Source organism: Octopus sinensis, linkage group LG22, assembly GCF_006345805.1.
Source record: "Octopus sinensis linkage group LG22, ASM634580v1, whole genome shotgun sequence".
NCBI lineage: Eukaryota > Metazoa > Mollusca > Cephalopoda > Octopoda > Octopodidae > Octopus > Octopus sinensis.
The window spans coordinates 5,591,512-5,611,631 of record NC_043018.1 but is presented as its reverse complement, the minus strand read 5'-3'; the positions used below and the strand labels follow the sequence as shown (position 1 = coordinate 5,611,631).

The 20,120-nt window shown below is 38.2% G+C and overlaps 1 protein-coding gene across 1 annotated transcript in view; it reads left to right on the top strand.

Moving 5' to 3' along the window:
* Positions 1 to 2,854: 2,854 nt before the first annotated feature.
* LOC115223320 (probable low-specificity L-threonine aldolase 2) overlaps positions 2,855 to 20,120 on the top strand; it is a 17,691-nt gene continuing 425 nt past the window's right edge. The window contains exons 1-9 of the mRNA XM_036512211.1: positions 2,855 to 2,888; positions 5,141 to 5,263; positions 5,534 to 5,617; positions 6,595 to 6,683; positions 9,039 to 9,221; positions 11,397 to 11,534; positions 13,916 to 13,971; positions 14,314 to 14,450; positions 19,589 to 19,713. Coding sequence (XP_036368104.1) covers positions 5,155 to 5,263; positions 5,534 to 5,617; positions 6,595 to 6,683; positions 9,039 to 9,221; positions 11,397 to 11,534; positions 13,916 to 13,971; positions 14,314 to 14,450; positions 19,589 to 19,713 — 921 coding nt within the window. The 5' untranslated portion in view covers positions 2,855 to 2,888; positions 5,141 to 5,154. The remainder of the gene's footprint in view (positions 2,889 to 5,140; positions 5,264 to 5,533; positions 5,618 to 6,594; positions 6,684 to 9,038; positions 9,222 to 11,396; positions 11,535 to 13,915; positions 13,972 to 14,313; positions 14,451 to 19,588; positions 19,714 to 20,120) is intronic.

The following is a 20,120-nucleotide window of genomic DNA, read 5'->3' as shown; positions in this document are numbered from 1 at the left end:
GTAAACAATTATTAATTTATAATTAACAAATTTCCAAAAATAGTTTCAATATGGAAAAGAACCATATTCGGTAAAAACTTATACAAGAAGTTTCATATATAATTATAACAATAATTAAGGTTTAGCAACGAGTTGTTTAACCACATTCCGAAAAATTTAGAAACAGCAGTCAAAAGACCGTTATTTTTTTCACTACAAAATCTAACTCCACAGACAACCCTCTCTGTACCTCACATAGGCAAAAAATGTGGTTAAGCAACTTGTTGCTAAACCCTTAATTATTGTTATATATATATAATATATATATATATATATATATATATAATATATATATATAATTAGTGAATGGAAGAAATGGAGTTGAACGAAGATTGTACAGAATTCCTTTTATTACATTCTACATATGTTTCAAAGGCCACAATTTTCCAAATTCTGATTAAATAAGGATACCATATTGCAGCTTTCTCTTCAGGAAAAACCAGGAATTACGTTGTCAGAACAAAACAAAGCTGCAATATGGTATCCTTATTTAATCAGAATTTGGAAAATTGTGGCCTTTGAAACATGTGTAGAATGTAATAAAAGGAATTCTGTACAATCTTCGTTCAACTCCATTTTTTCCATTCACTAATTATATTAAACTTCAATTATCCGCACCAACGCACGGTTGCAACACCATGGTCTTATCTCCAACCGGTTTTTTCTGCTGTGATTTTTGCTACCCAGGTATCGGTTAAACTTTTGAATAATCCGTAACAAGATAATTCATCTTTCCATTTCAACAAATATATATATGACTGGGTGCTGAAACAACTGCTCAACCACTCAAATGTGGAAGTCATATATCTCGACTTCGCAAAGGCCTTCGATAAAGTCGATCATGGAATGATATGTCACAAACTGCGTGATCTTGGCATAGTTGGAAAACTAGGAGAATGGCTTCACGACTTTCTGAAGAATAGAAGTCAGGTGGTAGTAGCCATTAGCACGCAAATAGTGAGCGGTGTTCCACAGGGCACTGTTTTGGGACCACTACTGTTCATAATGGCCCTCTCAGACATGCCCTCAGCCACGCGGAGAGCCACGATCACAAGTTATGCAGATGATACAAAAGTTTCACAGGCAATACAGAACCCTGAAGACACTAGGCACCTGCAATATGAGCTGGACGAAATATACAAGTGGGCTGAAAAGAATAGCATGCAGTTCAATGCTGAAAAGTTTCAAGCTTTATACTATCAGCATGCAAAACTGAATGCATACCCAAGGAATACACTGGACCCGGAGGGATGCAATCCAGAGCACAATCAGTGCGTGACCTGGTATTCACATGAGTGATGACGCGACCTTTCATGTACATGTTGCTAAACTGACAATGAAATGCAGACGGCTGGCTGGATGGATTCTTAGAACCTTTAGAACAGAGAACAAGAAACCATGATGGTCCTCTGGAAGACACTTGTCCTAAGTCACTTTGACTATGCTCTCAGCTATGGTCACCATCCAGTGTCAAGTTGATCACAGAACTTGAGGCGATCCAACGAAGCTACACGAAGAAGATAGCCTCTATGCAGAATGTAAGCTACTGGGAAAGACTCAAGAGATTAAAATTATATTCCCTGGAGCGTAGGCGGGAAAGATATGCCATAATATACATCTGGAAGATCCTGGAGGGAAGTGTCCTGAACTTTGGCATCGAGAGTTACGCAAACGCCAGAACTGGGCGCCACTGCGTGGTGCCTAGGACTCCAAACTTGCCATCAAGATGTAGGACAAGATTCTGTGATAGCCTGGCTTCCGAGGCCCACAGCTCTTCAATATCCTCCCGATGAACCTGAGAGACCTGCATGGGGTGGATACAGATGTCTTAAAATGGAGCTGGATCTCTTCCTGTCAGGTGTCCCAGATGAACCAACTTCACGACAGGAGGGGCAGATGAGGGCAGCTGCATCGAACTCTCTCATGCACCAAATAGCAGTTGCTAGAAAGCCTCCATGAAGTGAAACCAAGTAGCAACACCAAATGGCGGTGCCCAGCATGGCCACAGCTCATAAGCTGAAACTGGAATCAATCAATCAATCAATCAATCATATACATTGAGAGAGAGAGAGAGAGAGAGAGAGTGTGTGTGTGTGTGTGCATATGAGCTCACTTGTGATCTAAACTGGGTAAGTGCTATAGTTGGTCGGCCGTTAGGTTCCATGATCACAGCTAAAGCCGGATCCGGAGATCCGTGTTAGAGTTCCGTTATAGCATATATATATATATATATATTAGTTTTGATTTTTCCTCTAATATGATATAATAGTATATTATATTATATTATATTATATATGTGTGTGTACGTATATACCCTCTTTTACTCTTTTACTTGTTTCAGTCATTTGATTGTGGCCATGCTGGAGCACCGCCTTTTGTCGAGCAAATCGACCCCAGGACTTATTCTTTGCAAGCCTAGTACTTATTCTATCGGTCTCTTTTGCCGAACCGCTAAGTTACGGGGACGTAAACACACCAGCATCGGTTGTCTAGCGATGTTGGGGGGACAAACACAGACACACAAACACGCACATATATATATATATGCATATATACGACGAGCTTCTTTCAGTTTCCGTCTACCAAATCCACTCACAAGGCTTTGGTCGGCCCGAGGCTATAGTAGAAGACACTTGCCCAAGGTGCCACGCAGTGGGACTGAACCCGAAACCATGTGGTTTGTAAGCAAGCTACTTACCACACATCCACTTCTACGCCTACATACACATACATTTTTTTTCCTTTTTTTCTTGTTTGGAACGTTGATCTCAAAGTAGATAAGCTATAGATAAAAGCGTGTAAACATCAAAAGTCGAAAGTTGCTCATCAAACTTCAACCCATATCTTTTGTAAGTATGAGAAGCATTCTACCATCGCAGCAAAGCAATCCTTCGAATTTCTCTATTACATGCTACTATCTATTGCTTACCTGCTTCAAGATCCAACGTTCCAAATAAGAATTATTTCCTGATATTTTGAGGTTTATAAAATTCTTATAGCATCAGCAACATGCAGCTGTAGCTGATAAGAAAACGGTTTCTAAGACGGATAGAGAAGTTCGAAGAATTAGTTTGCTCTATTCGGGGGTCGATAAAATAAGTAATAGTTAAGCAATGAGGTCGATGTAACCGACTTATTCGCCTCCTCCGAAATTGCTGGCCTTGTGACAAAATCTAAAACCGAAGTTTATAGTTTATCTGCTTCAGGATCCAACGTTCCAAAACAGAATTATCTCATGTTCACTTGAAGTTTTTTTAATTCATTTCTACTCTGGGCACAAGGCCTGAAATTGTAGGGGTGGTGGCTAGTCGATTAGAAGGCCCCCCAGTATGCAACTGTTACTTAATTTATCGACCCTGAAAGGGTCGGCGGAATTTGAACTCAGAGTGTAAAGAATCCAAATACTTATTTCTTTACCACCCACAAGGAGCTAAACACAGAGAGAACAAACAAGGACAGACAAACGGATTAAGTCGATTACATCGACCCCAGTGCGTAACTGGTACTTAATTTATCGACCCCGAAAGGATGAAAGGCAAAGTAGACCTCGGCGGAATTTGAACTCTGAACGTAACGGTAGACGAAGTACGGCTACGCATTTTGCCCGGCGTGCTAACGTTTCTGCCAGCTCGTCACCTTGAAGTTTTAAAATTCTTATGACGTCAACTGTATACACACACACACATACGTATATAAATATATGTTCCTTTCTGTGGAAGAGCGTAGGCTCGAAACGTTAAAGACTTTTTCACCTCCCGAGCGTTATACTAATGCATATGCCTGTTGTCTACACCACTTGTCTTCGTCTTTTGTTTTCTTTTTTTTTGTGAATTCTCATATATATATATATATATATATATATATATATATATATAATATATATTATATATATATAATATATATGTATAGGCGTAGAAGTGGCTGTGTGGTAAGTAGCTTGCTTACCAACACATGGTTCTGGGTTCAGTCCGTGGCACCTTGGGCAAGTGTCTTCTATAGCCTCGGGCCGACCGAAGCCTTGTGAGTGGATTTGGTAAACGGAAACTGAAAGAAGCCCGTCGTATGAATATATATGTGTGTATGTGTGTATGTTTGTGTATCTGTATTTGTGTCCCCACCTCCAACACATTTCAATGGTTTTGTAATTATTAAGATATCCAGAAATGCTAATCCGTGCGTATTTGCCTCTCTTGTGAACTTAATAGCTGTATACAGATTTGTGAAAATCTTAGAAAATTTGTACAATGCTTTGTCAGGTTTAGCCCATAATGGTAAAGGAATCACCAAGATAACGATTCCTTGAATGATGCAATATATCTGATAAAGTCACTGCTTAATTTGGCGTCCACTTCATGTATTACATGTGTGTGTGTGTGTGTGTGTGCTACAGACATACACACACACACACACACACACACACACTCATGAGTCTTTAATCTTTTATCTTTTACTTGTATCAGTCATTAGAATACGGCCATGCTGGGGCACCGCCTTGAAGAACTTTTTTTTAACCCAATACTTACTTTTTTAAGCCTGTTACTTATTCTATCAGTCTCTTTTGCCGAACCGTTAAGTTTTGGGGACGTAAACAAACCAACTCCGGTTGTCAAGTCGGCAGCAAACACAGACACAAAGACACACACGCACACAGAAACATACACACGCAAACAAACGCGCGCGTGCACTCTCACACATACGACGGGCTTCTTTCAGTTTCCGAAAACCAAATCCACTCACAAGGCTTTGGTCAGCCTGTGGCTACAGAGCTACAGAGGAGGACACTTGCCTGAGGTGACATGCGATGGGACTGAGCCGAAGCCATGCGCTTGGGAAGCAAACTTCCTACCACACAGCTATGCTTGCACCTAACATATATATTTCAAAAGTTATTGCTCTCTCATCAGTATCACATTCACATATCATCGAAATCTCAAAGCCACAAGATAATGCACAACTAATTCAAAACAATGTGAATAAATAATCATTACATTTGACAGAGTAATCTCAATGCTAAAGAGTTAAAATGTTTCTTGCCATCTTTATTGTCTTTTTATAATGTTTTAACATTTTATATATTTTATTTTTATTTCTAAAACTCAAGATATTGCAATCGTGATGGCCCCAAAATTTGTGGATATGATAAGTGATATATTCTCAAAACCTTCCAAGGCCATGAGAGAAGCCATGGCCAATGCTGATGTAGGAGAAGATCCGATGGTTCTAGGTAAAAATTTTAGTTATTAATTGTTTTTTTAATATTTTTTATAAAGCTTCAACAGTATATCACCACCACCACATACATGTTTCTAGTTTTATATATAATTCTCTCACTCTCTCTTGTCCCCCCCCTCTCTCTCTATCTATTTATCTGTGTATGTATGTGGCTGTGTGTGCGTGCGTCATGCATGCGTGTGTGAAGATGGTACCTTGATGTCGTCTTAGTAACTGTTAAACAAACTAAAAACTATTTATTTATTCTTCTTTAAAATTTCAGCTTTAGAAGCAAAATGTGCAAAACTTCTTGGCAAAGAAAAGGCCTTGCTTGTTTCTACAGGGACCATGGCAAATTTATTAAGCAGTAAGTTATTACATAATGTTTTATTTGATTGTTTTGTTTTCGTTTTCTTTTACCTGTTTTTGTTCTTTTCTTTTTGCTATCAATGTGACCTTTCGCCATCGTTTATAGCCGGAGTGCTTTTTTCCCCCGCGACCAGCATTAGTGAAATCACCAAGTAGCTTGCAAAACAATGAATAAAAAAGTAGACAGAGATGGCCCCCTCAACCGAATGGAGAGTCAATCAAAGAGAAGACGAGGCGGTGGCTTTATACCAGGTGTTGTAGGCTAAAGTATGATGAAGGGACAAGCACAGCTGTCCTGCTATAGAGAAGATATGTTGTTACCCCCACATTATGCAAGGGTAGGTGAGAGTAACTAGAAGTGAGATAGAGAGGTACCCGAGGGTACCAGAGAATATTCTCATCTATTTATCATAATACTAGCGGTATCGCCCGGCGTTGCTCGGGTTTGTTTCTACCCTTTAGAATTGGAATTTTTGAAAAGTAAAACTTTTGCATTATGTAGCTTGTTATTCTCTTTAAGTGAAAATTTTTCTGGTTGAAATATACCGAAAAATGGCGACACAGCAGTCAAAAGCTCGTAAAAAATAGGGATTTTCATAGAAAAAAAGCACCTTTTTGATGTAAATAATTTTTGGTCTTAACATGGTCCGATTTGATTTTTTTCTTCTACGGAATGAAGAGCAAACCTTCTTCTATCATACTCTCAGTTTTGGTCAACTTGCGCCGCAGGGTCTCGGAGGAGATAGTGTTCGTTGAAGGCTACCAAACCCGCCATTCACAGACAACTTCAGCTTTATATATATAGATAGATATGTAAAATAACGGGTGAAACATGCAGGATATTTGATGTGGTTACATTAATAGTTAGGCAACATACAGACTGAAGATGACTTGGAAGAAAATGAAACGATTATTGTTCTTTATAAAGGCTTTCTTAACATAAAGCATTTAATTTCTTTTAAATCCTTTTTACAGTTATGAGCCACTGTCAGGAGAGAGGACTCGAGGTTCTGATGGGGGATAAGTCTCATTTATATTTAGCTGAACAAGGCCACGTTGCTCAGGTAGGTTGCTAATCTTCTCACTACTTTTATATGCATTATATGTATATATGTATATGCCTGTGTGTGTATGTGTGTATGAGAGAGAGAGAGAGAGAGAGAGAGAGGGAGGGAGAGAGCATGTTATTCTTAGGGATTGGAATATGTATTTCGTAAGTAGCACAAGTATTTCCCTTTGTGCAAGAATTCAGCAACAATTTCAATAGAAAAATTAAAATTCCAGAGCTATATATTGTGTGTGTGTGTGTGTGTGTGTGTGTGTGTGTGGTGTGTGTGTGTGTGTGTGTGCGCGCGCGTGTGTGTGTGTGTATGTATGTATGTATGTATGTATAAGGTAGAAAGATTCCTAAGCAGATGCTCTATGAAGAACTTGTGAATGGAAGGAGACTCCGGCGAAAACCAAGGCTGCGATTTAAGGACTGTGTCAAGTCCTCGTTAAAGGCCTTTGATATGCAGGACACTGACTGGGAGAACAATGCCTGTCATCACCACAGATGGAGGAAGCAGGTTAAGGAGGGGATCGACATTTTTGAGAGAGCGCGTATCCAGCATGAAGAACTTAGGCGAGCTGTGCGAAAGCGCACGGCTCGTATAGTGAATGGGGAAAGCTTGGTCTGCAATGTTTGCAGTTGTGTATGCTTGTCAAGAGCAGGGCTAATTAGCCACCAACGGAGCCGCAAATGCAAAATATAAGTTAGTCCTAGAGCGCACAATGTTCCTGAAGGTCGGCAATGGTCTTCCTCGGTCACGAGTGGACGGCCATCATGTATAAGGTAGAAAATATTTTACTGGGGAAAGATACGTGGTGGATATATATAGAAAAATCACAGAAGGTATGTTTTACAGGATTTAAGATTATATCACAGCCATGATATTAGATATATACAATTTTGTACAAAACTAGGTTTTGTTCTTTCAACGTAATTGAAGTAAGGACTGGTTTCGCATTGCTAGGGGAGATAATTGTTCACTCATTCAATTTGCAGTAAAGGGGAGGTAAATCTGTAATATTTATGTTTGTTTTTGTTTTTGTATTCTCTATTTTATTATGATTGATATCTTATATTAGATGGAGTACGTCCTTTATTTAATTCTGGTTTATATTTTTAGATAGATGAGACTTCTTTATTCAGTCTTACTTGTGTTGAGGTCCAGAGAGCAAGTTGAAAATTACGATTTGTGGATGTAATCGTCCTGCATATTCGTCAATGTGTTGAGTGAGATATATTTGGCGATATCGTGGGGAGGAAATTTGTTGTCTATGGACCATACATCTCTTGCGGATCGAATTTCCTTGAGCATCTAGTTACATAAATGAACCCATACTAAAGATAAAGGATTTACCCCATCTAATGCAAGATGTAAGCCATAATAAAATAGAGAACACAAAAAACAAAAATAATTTAAATTACAGATTTACCTCCCCTTTACTGCAAAATGAATGAGTGAACAATTATCTCCCCTAGCAATATATCTTTTATATATATATATATATATATATACATATATATATATATATATACAAATTAAGATAGGGGTTGTAAGTGCAACCCTCCATTGGATAACATATATCCAATATACTGCTGGTGAAGCACCCAACAAAGTTAATACATAAATGTTAAGAACTGCGATGCAGTTAATTCATTTACTGTATTATATGGGCAAAGGTAAAATGCTTTACCACAAATTAATAATACAAAATAAGAAAATGGAGAAATACACCTTAATCAATCATCAACTACCAGATAATGCCCAATCACATAATTTATTAAACCATTACATATGAACATTTCGGTCAAACATAATAATATAGGACAAAACAATGTACATGAAAGAGTAATATGATACAGTAAGTACAGTATGTATAAGTGAATATAAATAAATACAAATATAAATATAAACTACATCTTACAGCTGTTTCGGCCATGCAGATATGGGTGATTCATTATGTTCATATTAGCCATGTGTGATAGGTTAATATGTAGTTATAAATGAGACACTTACAAAAATATCCCATTGTCTGTACAAGTGTGTGTGTTATAATTTGCATAGTGCTGTTGTACATTATACAATCCAATGCAGACATAGAAGGCTTGCTCTTCAGATCAATAGAATACAATTGTTACATCAATTTTTCAAAAGAGCATGCAAATACGTAGAGTGAGCTCCTGGCAGCCCCCAAAAATGTGGGTTACAGAAAACCATACTCCTGGAAACCTCACGTATTTACGTAAATTCGTTTCCATGTAAGTATAATCTTATTCATTCACGTTATATTTAAGTGTGTATGTAGATGTGTGTATGAGTAAAATCGTTCACTTTTAGAATCATGGCATTGTGATGAATCTTTTTTCACAGTTGGCTGGAGTTTTTCCAAGAAGCGTCCCCACTCTAAAAGATGGAACTCACGATTTAACCACATTAGCCGAGACAATATCAACATCAGACGGAAATGATGTATGTAGAACCAAAGTTATCTGCCTAGAAAACACTCATACTTTATGCGCTGGGAGTATTTTACCGTTGGACTTTTTACAAAAGGTAAGAAGGTCTTTTGCGATGGTCAGCCCTACTGCTATCATCCTTTATCGTCGTCGTCGTCGTCGTCACCATCATTATCATCATCATCGTTGTCATCATCATCATTGTTGTCATCAACATCATTGTCATCAACATCATTGTCATCATCATCATCACCGTTGTCGCCACCACCACCATCATCATCATGATCATTAAACGTCCACTTTTCATTGCTAGCATGAGTCAGACGAAATTTGTTGAGATGGATTTTCTATGACCGGATGTTTTCCAAATAAGGTAATATTTTCCAACAGCGAAGCTAGACATGTTTTTTTTTTTCACGGAAGATTATAAATGAACGCTTGTATGACGATGGTACTCATTTACAGCCATCATATGATGTCTAGACAAGAGTACGCACACACACACACACACACACACACACACACACACACACACACACACACTCATACGTACATACATACATTCAATATACGACTGGTTCCTTCCAGTTTCTATCTACCAACACTAAAAGATTTTGTCAGCCCTGAGATATAGTAGATACTGTTCCAAGATGTTGCGCAGCGGGACTGAACCTGAAACGTTTTAACCACGGAACCACACCTGTGCCTGTCAAGGTACTGTGATTGGTTCACTCGATATTGAAACATTGTGGCAACTGGTATCATAAGATCGGAGTATGACCATTGAATATCGGGGCCTGTTGGAGTGATTTATTGGATATCAATAGAAGGCAGTGATATAGCAGAATTGTTAGCGCGCCGGGCGAAATGCGTAGCCGTATTTCGTCTGCCGCTACGTTCTGAGTTCAAATTCCGCCGTGGTCGACTTTGCCTTTCATCCTTTCGGGGTCGATTAAATAAGTACCAATTACGCACTGGGGTCGATGTAATCGACTTAATCCGTGTGTCTGTCCTTGTTTGTCCCCTCTGTATTTAGCCCCTTGTGGGTAATAAAGAAATAGGTATTTCGTCTGTCGTTACGTTCTGAGTTCAAATTCCGCCGAGGTTGACTTTACCTTTCATCCTTTCGGGGTCGATAAATAAAGTACCAGTTTCGCACTGGGGTCGATGTAATCGACTTAATCCCTTTGTCTGTCCTTGTTTGTCCCCTCTATGTTTAGCCCCTTGTGGGTAGTAAAGAAAATTTATTTGATATCAACGCATAATGATTTGGTATGATTATCAATGCATAATGAAGTGATGTAATATTGAGGCGACTCAAAAGCTTTGCAATATTTGCATACGTGAGGACAGCCAACTAGTAAGATCGTTAGCACACCAGGAAAAATGCATAGCGTTATTTCGTCCGACTTTATATTCCGGGTTCAAATTCTACCGAGTTCGACATTGCCTTTTATCTTTTCGTGGTCGATAAAATAAGTTCCAGTGAAACACAGGGGTCGATGTAATCGACCTAACCCCTCATCTGTATTTTCTGGCCATGTGCCACCATTTGAAACAAATATTTTCACACGTGCAAGTGTGCGACGTGTATATCACCTGACCGTAGGAGGTCAAGTAGTTTGATGATCAGGTAACCGTGGATTCTGAGGTCGTGTCCTAAGCCATCGAGGCAAATCTGGCGAGTAGCACTCAGAGAGTATGAGGTGAGTTCGGCATCTTACGGATGTGTGCCATTGTGCGGCATAAATGCACGGCATTGGTTAACAGAAAGCAGGCTCTTCTGCAGCAAGACAATAAATAAATAAATAAATGCGCCCTTTTAAAGCCGAACCAGGCTCATGGGCCCGGTTTCCTGGTTTCCATGGTGTGTGTGTTCCGAAGCTGGATGGGCCGCCAGTCCATTGCAGCGTTACTCATTTTTGCCAGCTGAGTGGACTGGAGCAACGTGAAATTGAAGTGTTTTGCCCAAGAACACAACGCGTCGCCCGGTCCAAGAATCGAAGCCACAATCTTGCGATCATGATGCTGACACCCTAACCACTAAGCCACGCGCCTCCACAGCAGCAAGACAATACAAGACAATACAAGACAATACAAGACAATACAATTCCAGGTTGTACCGCTGGAACAACCTGGAATAATTTCTGAAAGTTTGAAAGCAAGGTCATAATTTCTAGAGGCAAGCAAATAGAAAATAATAGTTGCTGCCCAAGGACAAAAACCGTGTAACACATTGTTACTGATTAAATAATATTTTTTATTTTTGCAGTTGTACAATCTAGCCCAAGAAAATGATATAAAGGTTCACGTGGATGGCGCACGTATTTTGAATGCAGCCGTTGGACTTGGTGTTCCTGTTTCAGAGATAACAAAATTCTGTGATTCTGTCACTTTTTGTCTTAATAAGGTAAGGGGTATTTTTTATGATATTATGGTTAAAGGTCTCTTACTTCGCATTGGCCGTCAATGGCTTTTCTCCACTGTTCTCTGGGCAGACGCATACCCCAGTGTGAGAGTTACTCTCGTACGCTTCCCCGAGGGCCATACTCTCCCAGATCTTGTTGATTTTGTATTGGTATCATTGCTTCATTGACTTTTTCCTGTGTAGGGGTTTTAGCCCTCTGCCAACCCTTTTTTTACCTCTGGGAAAAGTGACTCAAAGTCTTGGACTTTGAGACATACAAGGTACTATACTGCAACAAGGACTCAACCTTGTGTTGAGCTTAATCACGTGACCATGTGATCACATGACCGACTAATCTGTCAGACGTTGTTACACATCACTGATTACAATACAATTTTGTATTGTTTTAGTCTTCAAATGACGTCATTGCACTGGCTAGGAGAGCATTTACCATTGATCGAAGTGGTCTGGAACAACATGAAATTAAATATTTTGCTCAAAAACACAACGCGCCGCCCCGTCTGGGAATCGAACCCACGATTTAGTGATTGTGAATGCAACAGCCTAACTACAAGGCCACACGCATAGTAGCGGGGTTAATGTGTATAGTTAATTAGGAAATGTATTAAGGTGTTGCAACTATGATCTTTCCGTTGTGGTTTCGTGTCCTGCGCCGGCCAGTGTGTTGGGTTTTTGTGTTCACTACCAAGATCTTTCAGTTCATAGTCTGACATTCTCTACTCTTTTTACTCTTTTACTTGTTTCAGTCATTTGGCTGTGGCTATGCTGGAGCACCGCCTTTAATCGAGCAAATCAACCCCAAGACTTATTCTTTGTAAGCCTAGTACTTATTCTATTGGTGTCTTTTGCCGAACCGCTAAGTGGCGGGGACGTAAACACACCAGCATCGGTTTCAAGCGATGTTTGGAGGGACATACACAAACACCACACACACACACACACACACATACACACACACAGACACGCACGCACGCACACACACACACACACACATATACATATATACAACAGGCTTCTTTCAGTTTCTATCTACAAAATTCACTCACAAGGCTTTGGTCGGCCCGAGGCTTTTGCCGAACCGCTAAGTGACGGGGACGTAAACATACCAGCATCGGTTTCAAGGGATGTTTGGGGGGGAAATACACAGACACAGACACACACACACACACACACACACATATACATATATACAACAGGCTTCTTTCAGTTTCTGTCTACAAAATCCACTCACAAAGCTTTGGTCGACCCGAGGCTATAGTAGAAGACACTTGCCCAAGGTGCCACGCAGTGGGACTGAACCCGGAACCATGTGGTTCGAAAGCAAGCTACTTACCACACAGACACTCCTACGCCTATAAAACAAAGCAAGGCAAGGCAGGGTTCCAGCGAGTTTCGAACACACGATCTTCTGCGTGTGAAGCAGACGTGATAACCACTATACCATGTCATATTAACAAATGAGTATCATCTGGTCAATATTTCTCGGATTTATTTGATTTTATTATGCCACCCATCATAGCATTCGCGAGATCAACAAGGATTAGTGTGTCACTAATCAGTTGTTGTTTAACCCTCCAGCAATGTCCTGCAAATCGTATGAGTCTCTCTCGAATAATAAACTTGATTGCAAGAAGACTGCCATACGGTCTTTGTTTCATGAGATGCTGCTTTTTTCGACGCGATATTCGGAATTGCCCCTAACATGAAGGTGTAAATGCCATCAAACCTTGCCTCTATGTCTTTGGTGAATGTCCAAGGACTGGACTCTTACAGGAGAACCTATTTCACAATGGTATGGAAGAACCTTGTCAATAGATTTTAGTACAAAATAACACTGAGGTTATTAAAAAAAAAACACGCTGTGGTGTTCTGGAAGTTCAAATTGTCACCAATTGAAGTTGGAAGACAAGTAGTAGTAGTAGTAGTAATAAGGGGGCATGCCCTATGACAGCGCCTCGCTGCATCCACCATTTGTTGTTGATTCCCTATTCCTGGCGGACGCTGCCCGCCCTTGCACCGCTCGGGGGGACAACCCTCAAATCAACGGGTTTGTTTGGGTAGCCGTTGTTGGTAAGGGTTTCACCAGATCGGAGTGCAAGCCCTACCTCGACCTCTTTCAGTCGCCCTTTATGACACGCAGAGGAAATGTCGGGTGTATTCTTTGACACCCCCAACACAGCATCTCTCTTTTCATAAATTCATTTCTAAATTAACAAAAATATTCATTACATTAATTATTTACCTCTATTAATAATTTACTTCTATTAATTATTTACGTCTATTAATTATTTACTTCTGTTAATTATTTACTTCTATATCTCTAAGATCTTTTTAAAAGGATTTTCTTTGAATTTTAATTCCAGGGAATTGGTGCTCCATTTGGGTCCATAGTAGCTGGCACTGAATCTTTCATCAAAAGGTTTGTATCAATTGGTATTGTTATTTAAGTGTTTCAGCTTTAAAGCTGTAGTCATGCTGGGGCACCACCGTTGGTTAAAAAAAAAAAGCTGTCAGTAGACGTCTGCGGGACTCGAACCCGTACGCCTCAGATTCCAACCGAATACTCTACCATTAAGCTAAACGACCAGCTTGTAGCATGTTTTTAAATATAACACCCTAACCACTAGGCTGTGGCTGTGTAGAAAGAAGCTTGCTTCCCAACTGCATTTTACGGGTTTTCGCTTTACGAGTGATCTCCGAGAACATCTTAACACATATATCAAGATATTAATATAATTATTATTTTTTTTTTAATAACCAGAGTCAGACGATGTCGTAAAGCCCTCGGGGGTGAAATGCCTCAACTGGGTATGGAAGCTGCAGCAGCTTTATATGGTTTAGACGGAGCTGAAGAAAACATTCGGAAGGACCATTTTCTAACAAAAAAACTGGTCAACGGTAAATATATTTCCTTGACATTTGCTTCTTTATTCTTGGGGGTAGGAGCCACACACTGGTGTCGACGTAATCGACTTATTGTCTTCTCCGAAATTGCTGGCCTAGTACCAAAGTTTAAAATCAGTATATATACATATATATAATTAATTAATAAGGGTGAGAGAATTAGATACTAATTTAATAGTATATCTATTCAACACCAAGTGGCCTAGTGCTCCGAGAAACCTGGATTATTATAATATTTTATAACATATTATAATATTTATACAAAATAAATATAAGAGAGTGGTCACTATATGGCTCACTCTAGCACCAGTTAATCCAAAAGGTTTCAACCACGAAAATACATGTTTCCCATGAAAGTCAGTACGATTGTTAGCTCACACGGACAGGGTAAATAAAAAATAACAAAAATACAGATTATTTTGGGACAATTGTTTCGCTATTAATGAATTAAATGTAATTTTACTTACAAAAAAAATCCATTTGTAGCTCGTCAGCCAAAACTATCTGGATGAAATCCACTCAATCACACGCCAGATTTTACCATAACGATAAATACGCGTGTGGTTCAATTGATTACATCCGACGTTATAATTCAAATGCCCCAACTAACAGCGCGCCAAACTTTCACGGAAAACAAATACAGCATTTAGAAATAAATGCAGCATAATTATAATTAATTAATAAGGGTGAGAGAATTAGATACTAATTTAATAGTATATCTATTCAACACCAAGTGGCCTAGTGCTCCGAGAAACCTGGATTATTATAATATTTTATAACATATTATATATTTATACAAATAATATAAGAGAGTGGTCACTATATGGCTCACTCTAGCACCAGTTAATCCAAAAGGTTTCAACCACGAAAATACATGTTTCCCATGAAAGTCAGTACGATTGTTAGCTCACACGGACAGGGCAAATAAAAAATAACAAAAATACAGATTATTTTGGGACAATTGTTTCGCTATTAATGAATTAAATGTAATTTTACTTACAAAAAAAATCCATTTGTAGCTCGTCAGCCAAAACTATCTGGATGAAATCCACTCAATCACACGCCAGATTTTACCATAACGATAAATACGCGTGTGGTTCAATTGATTACATCCACGTTATAATTCAAATGCCCCAACTAACAGCGCGCCAAACTTTCACGGAAAACAAATACAGCATTTAGAAATAAATGCAGCATAATTATAATTAATTAATAAGGGTGAGAGAATTAGATACTAATTTAATAGTATATCTATTCAACACCAAGTGGCCTAGTGCTCCGGAAACCTGGATTATTATAATATTTTATAACATATTATAATATTTATACAAAATAAATATAAGAGAGTGGTCACTATATGGCTCACTCTAGCACCATTATCCAAAAGGTTTCAACCACGAAAATACATGTTTCCCATGAAAGTCAGTACGATTGTTAGCTCACACACGGCAGGGCAAATAAAAAAAACAAAAATACAGATTATTTTGGGACAATTGTTTCGCTATTAATGAATTAAATGTAATTTTACTTACAAAAAAAATCCATTTGTAGCTCGTCAGCCAAAACTATCTGGATGAAATCCACTCAATCACACACGCCAGATTTTACCATAACGATAATACGCGTGTGGTTCAATTGATTACATCCGACGTTATAATTCAAATGCCCCAACTAACAGCGCGCCAAACTTTCACGGAAAACAAATACAGCATTTAGAAATAAATGCAGCATAATTATAATTAATTAATAAGGGTGAGAGAATTAGATACTAATTTAATAGTATATCTATTCAACACCAAGTGGCCTAGTGCTCCGAGAAACCTGGATTATTATAATATTTTATAACATATTATAATATTTATACAAAATAAATATAAGAGAGTGGTCACTTATAATAATCCAGTTTCTCGGAGCACTAGGCCACTTGGTGTTGAATAGATATACTATTAAATTAGTATCTAATTCTCTCACCCTTATTAATTAATTATAATTATGCTGCATTTATTCTAAATGCTGTATTTGTTTTCCGTGAAAGTTTGGCGCGCTGTTAGTTGGGGCATTTGAATTATAACGTCGGATGTAATCAATTGAACCACACGCGTATTTATCGTTATGGTAAAATCTGGCGTGTGATTGAGTGGATTTCATCCAGATAGTTTGGCTGACGAGCTACAAATGGATTTTTTTTGTAAGTAAAATTACATTTAATTCATTAATAGCGAAACAATTGTCCCAAAATAATCTGTATTTTTGTTATTTTTTATTTGCCCTGTCCGTGTGAGCTAACAATCGTACTGACTTTCATGGGAAACATGTATTTTCGTGGTTGAAACCTTTTGGATTAACTGGTGCTAGAGTGAGCCATATAGTGACCACTCTCTTATATTTATTTTGTATAAATATTATAATATGTTATAAAATATTATAATAATCCAGGTTTCTCGGAGCACTAGGCACTTGGTGTTGAATAGATATACTATTAAATTAGTATCTAATTCTCTCACCCTTATTAATTAATTATAATTATGCTGCATTATTTCTAAATGCTGTATTTTTTTCCGTGAAAGTTTGGCGCGCTGTTAGTTGGGGCATTTGATTATAACGTCGGATGTAATCAATTGAACCACACGCGTATTTATCGTTATGGTAAAATCTGGCTGTGATTGAGTGGATTTCATCCAGATAGTTTGGCTGACGAGCTACAATGGATTTTTTTTGTAAGTAAAATTACATTTAATTCATTAATAGCGAAACAATTGTCCCAAAATAATCTGTATTTTTGTTATTTTTTATTTGCCCTGTCCGTGTGAGCTAACAATCGTACTGACTTTCATGGGAAACATGTATTTTCGTGGTTGAAACCTTTTGGATTAACTGGTGCTAGAGTGAGCCATATAGTGACCACTCTCTTATATTTATTTTGTATACATATATATATATATATAATATGCTACATGTCTTTGTATATAACCTTTTTTTTGTGTGTGTGAGTAACAGCGTTTGAAGCAGTTGAATTTATAGCGAACTCTAGTGAGCTTCCTCTCTTCTATTACATACATACGAACGTAGCAGGTAACAGCTAACCTTCGGTCGCTGTTTTGGACCCCCGTTGTGTCTCCCACTCCGATTGGTGGGTATTGACGCAATTTGTCTCTTACACTATCACGCCCCAATATCCAACCCAACCAATCGCAGCCTTCAAATAAGTCATGTGAGATAGTCTGCTTCAAACAGGCATTTGAGCCTACTATCAGCTACAAAAGCTCGCCCCTTCCTAGGCTCGACGTCAGTTGGTTCCAGACATTCTAAGGTTTACCCACTGACCACATTGCAGCGACCGCTATCTTCGTCGCCACCACTGATGTTTCTCACCAACGTCGTCAAAAGCATCTACACAGCACCAACACACTGCACTGGTTCTAACATATCGCTGTTCGTGAGCTTCTCACCAGGGTTAACAGCTAACATACAACCCACGCAGATGCATGTAGATATATGAACAAAAGTCCATCAACCACTTCCATTCAGCTTGTGTATCTATCTATACGTGTGACCACAATAAACGTATTTAAAGTTATCACCTTTGCTCCATGTATTTCTTTACCGGGTTCCTACCACAATAACATCACAGCCTTCTCAGCGGAGTCACATTAGATGACATAACAACATAACCATCTATAAATTAGTTCCACTTTATACGATTTACTTTCTAAATCACTCGACAGGAGCTGGAGTCCTTCTGTTTATTTTTTGTATTTATCTAACTAGCAGTATCGCCCGGCGTTGCTCGGGTTTGTAAGGGAAATAACTATATAAGCATTTTTAGAGATGTAAAGTATAATACCATCTCAATATGGCTAACCACAAAGGGGGGGGGTTACTGTAGCTTTTTACGTTCTGAGATTTAATAATAAATTTTAGAGAGTTACTTCCCTTATATATGCCAAAAAGCATTAAAAATGGGAAAAATTTATGGTAATTTTTTTTTTAATCGTAGAGATCATCGTAGATGCGCGCTAATACCCAGAAGGGCTCGATATGAATCACGACTATAAGATACCCGCTTTTGGTTAAACTGCACCGCAAAATGTGGGAGTAGTTAGGAATCTAAATCGTAGGTGACAGACAGCACACAACCTCACTTTTATATATAAAGATAATACTCAAATGAAACGTTTTGAAGCTTTCTAAATTATCCAACAGCGTTTCTACTTCGTTCTTGTAGCAGCGTCTCTACTTTGTTGTGCTTGTCATTTTCTTTTGAAAGTTCATTCTGCTTTCTTAATTCTTAACTAATCTTATCTTGCATAAAATAAAATGCAATATGCTTCACATGGTCACACTGGCGGAGGGAAGCTAAAGCAACAAAGGGAGCGGGAGTGAATTACAATCAGTGATACTGAATGAGGTGAAGTGTAAGGAGATGTTTTACTCTGAATTCGTCGATATTTTGATGAAAGTGAAACTAAAATTTTATCGTAAATTATATTTATCTTAACAATCTCTCTCTTGTTCGCTCAACCTCTCTCTCCCTCTTACTTTCTCTCTCTCTCTCTCTCTCTCTCTCTCTCGGAGAAAGCAAAGTCTTCAGTGTGAGTATGTGGTTTGTGGGGTCGACCGCGTCCTCCGCTTCATTTTTTGTTATTCACTCATTCTCATTTAATTGTATATATTTTAATTGTTTGTTTATTCATACGTTTCGTCTCATTCGATACCCTGACCCCAACGTTTGTTTTGTCCCCTCTTTTTCTCAACCTTATGGTGAATAAAGAAATACTCTCTCTCTCTCTCTCTCTCTCTCTCTCTCACACACACACACACCACAAGCACACACACTTGTATAAATATTTATGAAATTAAATTTTAAACTCTTATTTTTAGAATATTGACGCTCACGTAACATTTGTGTGTATGTGTCTTCTTTCATTTTTTTTTCTCCCAAAGCTATGAGATAACGCCTGATTAATTAAAAAATGTGAATAATTAAGCAGTACATTTGATAGAGTAATTTGCATGCTAATAAGTTAATATATTTCGTGAATTATTCTTATTATTTCAATTATTTAATTAAGAATTATCTTTTTATTTAAGTTTTTAATTCGTGAATTGTTTCTCATTTTTGTTGGTTTCAGGTCTGAAAAATCTTTCTTCTTCATTGGTGACAATAGAACCAGAGGAAGACCAAACTAATCTCGTTTTTATTAAAATCGATAAAGAAATGTCTTTCATCACTAACTTAACAGAACGTTTAATGACGGTATGAAAGCGAATCCCTAATTTATTTATCCATTTCATTCTGCAGAAAGTAAAGCTACTGGTTTAAATATAAATATTTGTAAAGAGGGGTAACTATGAGCGGAAATTAATAGTAAACCTGTAAATAAATATATTTTCTGGACAGAAGGTATGGATTCGTATATAGGAGGGAGCCTAACTTTTTTTTTCCATCCAAGAGTTTGTTTTTTTAACTGAATATTCTACATGCTATTATTTACAACTTTAGCACAGTAGCAAGCTGGCAGAATCGTTAGCATTCTGGACAAAGTGCTTGGGGACATTTCTCTTGGCTCTTTACGTTCCGAGTTCAAATGCTGCCGAGATCAAGTTTACCGTTCATTGTTTAGGGGTTGATAAAATACGTACTAGTTGGGGACTGGAATCGAT